This window comes from Octopus bimaculoides, chromosome 4 (assembly GCF_001194135.2).
Source record: "Octopus bimaculoides isolate UCB-OBI-ISO-001 chromosome 4, ASM119413v2, whole genome shotgun sequence".
Classification (NCBI taxonomy): Eukaryota; Metazoa; Mollusca; class Cephalopoda; order Octopoda; family Octopodidae; genus Octopus; species Octopus bimaculoides.
The window spans coordinates 16,120,694-16,123,193 of NC_068984.1; the positions used below are offsets into that span (position 1 = coordinate 16,120,694).

At 36.1% G+C, this 2,500-nt stretch overlaps 1 protein-coding gene across 1 annotated transcript in view; it reads right to left on the bottom strand.

Annotated features, from left to right (window-relative positions):
- The window catches only part of LOC106882604 (uncharacterized), a 137,282-nt gene that overhangs the window by 99,940 nt on the left and 34,842 nt on the right, over nt 1–2,500 (bottom strand). The window contains exons 16-17 of the mRNA XM_052966906.1: nt 2,282–2,398; nt 1,160–1,228 (exon numbers count right to left, since the gene is read on the bottom strand). Of these exons, the coding sequence (XP_052822866.1) occupies nt 1,160–1,228; nt 2,282–2,398 (186 nt within the window). The remainder of the gene's footprint in view (nt 1–1,159; nt 1,229–2,281; nt 2,399–2,500) is intronic.

A 2,500-nucleotide genomic window follows, 5' to 3' on the forward strand; every position in this document is an offset into this window, starting at 1 on the left:
GATGATGATGATGATATATATATATATATATATATATAGATAGATAGATAGACAGATAGATATACTAAAGTGACAGAGGGTATTAAGTAGTACCAGTATTATATTACTAGAAATAAGAGTCAAAATAACAGAAAGCCATATATATATATATATATATATATATATATATATATATATGTGTGTGTATATATATATATATATATGTATGTATTTTTTCAATGTGTACAAATAACATAGAAAAAATAAATAAATAGTTACCAGGGTAGCAAAAATTCACTTAAGTACCAAAGATATTACAGCCTTACTTAAAGGTAGAAATCTCAGGGTTTAGTGAAATATTTTGGCATTACATAGATAAATTAAGAAATGGTGTTAAACACAGGTGTTATTCAAATCTTTATACTTCTGATATATGTTTCATGCACACACACACGCATGCATGAATACATGCACACACATGAATGAATGCGCACACACACATGTGCATGCATGTGCACACACTCTCTCTCACACACACACATGCATGAATGCATGCCTGTCTTTGTTTGTCCCCTCTGTGTGTAGCCCCTTGTGGGTAGTAAAGAAATAACACACACATGTGCATGCATGAACGTATGTGCACACACATGTGCATGCACATACTCTCTCTCACATGCACACACACTTGCATGAATGCATGCACGCATGCACATGTGCATGCACGTGTACACACACACTCTCTCACACCCACATACATATGCATGTATGCATGCACACACACATGTGCATGCATGTACACACTCTCTCTCTCACACACACACACATATACATATGCATGTACGCATGCACACACACACACACACATGTGCATACATGTACACACACACTCTCTTTCTCTCTCACACACATGCATGAATGCATGCACATACACACACACATGTGCATGCATGTGTACACACTCTCTTTCTCACACACACACTCATGCACACATACTCATATAAATATGCACTTCTTTCTCTCTCCACCCCCCATCTCACTCTCATATCACAACACTTATATGTTATGCTCTAAATATGTAAAATCTCTCTTACTTGTTGCTAAAACAAAGAAATAAATGGAAAAAGGTTAAAAGCAATTTCAGTAAACTTTAATCTAGGATATCAAATATTTGTCAACTTACAGCTTCTGAAGAATATGTAACATGTACAATGTTGTGAGGTTCTGTCCATTTCCATACAACCTGTTGGCCCTGAAATAACGAAAACCAAATATGAAAATATGGATATAGGTGCAGTTATGGCTGTGTGGTAAGAAGCTTGTTTCTGAAGCATATGGTTTTGGGTTCAGTCCCTCTGTGTAGTACCTTGGGCAAATGTCTTCTACTATATAGCATTGGGCTGACCAAAGCCTTGTGAGTGGATTTAGATCAGGAAACTGAAAGAAGCCTGTTGTACATATATATCTATACAAGTGTGACTTTGTGTCTGTGTTTGTCTCTGACCACTGCTGACAACTGGTGTTGGTGTGTTTATGTCTCCCATAAAAAAAAAAAACAAGTAAAAAATAAGTATTGCGGTTGATTCAATTCATTCAAATGAAATTCTTCAAGGTGGTGCCCTTGTATGGCTGTAATCTAATGAGTGAAACATGTGAAAGATAAAAAGATATAACTTAACCCTTTAGTATTCAAATTGACCATATAAGGCCCAAATATTCTATCTGTTTTATGTTCAAACTGACCAGACCAGGCTGCTCACAACCATCCTAAAATGTCATTCTAAAAATAAACAATCACATTATTGAAATCTCAAAGCTATGAGATAATTTATGATTAACTCAAAACAATATGAGTAAGAGCAATCAGAGAGCACAAACCTCTGCCAAGGCAACACCAACGTTCTCTCAACGATTAGCTGAAGTTGGTTTTTATAATGAGAATATTGAAATAAACTCAACTGCTCTCACAAACGAGAATACTAAAAATGGAGCTGACCGCTCTCAAAAATTAAGTGAAAAAAACCCCAGAAAAATAACCCAAAATCCTTGTCTGATACCGGATCAATCCCCAAATCTAATCAGTTTGTGCCAGTCGTGAGGCAAACATCCCTGGAAGTTTCATCCGAATCTATTCAGTGGTTCTTGAGATATCTTATCCACAGACAAACAAACAAGCAAACACGACTGTAAACAATACTTCTGTCTTCGCTAAGGCGGATGTAATAAATAAGCATTACATTCGATGGAGTAATTTGAATGCTAAACAGCTAATACTTATATTTTAGATAAATAACTTTATACTTACTTTTTCCAAAACAACACTTTGTGGATGGAATCCCATATTATCCACATACACCACAGTGCTGTCATTGACAGGGTCCACTATGACTGTACTTAATACAGTTTCATTCTCATTGTTCCCCTGGAGAAAAATAAGGTTGATAATGAATAATCTCTATCAAATAACGGGCGTTTAGGCAAGGTTATGATCTGTACACCGAGGGATGGCAGCCGATCCCGTAGG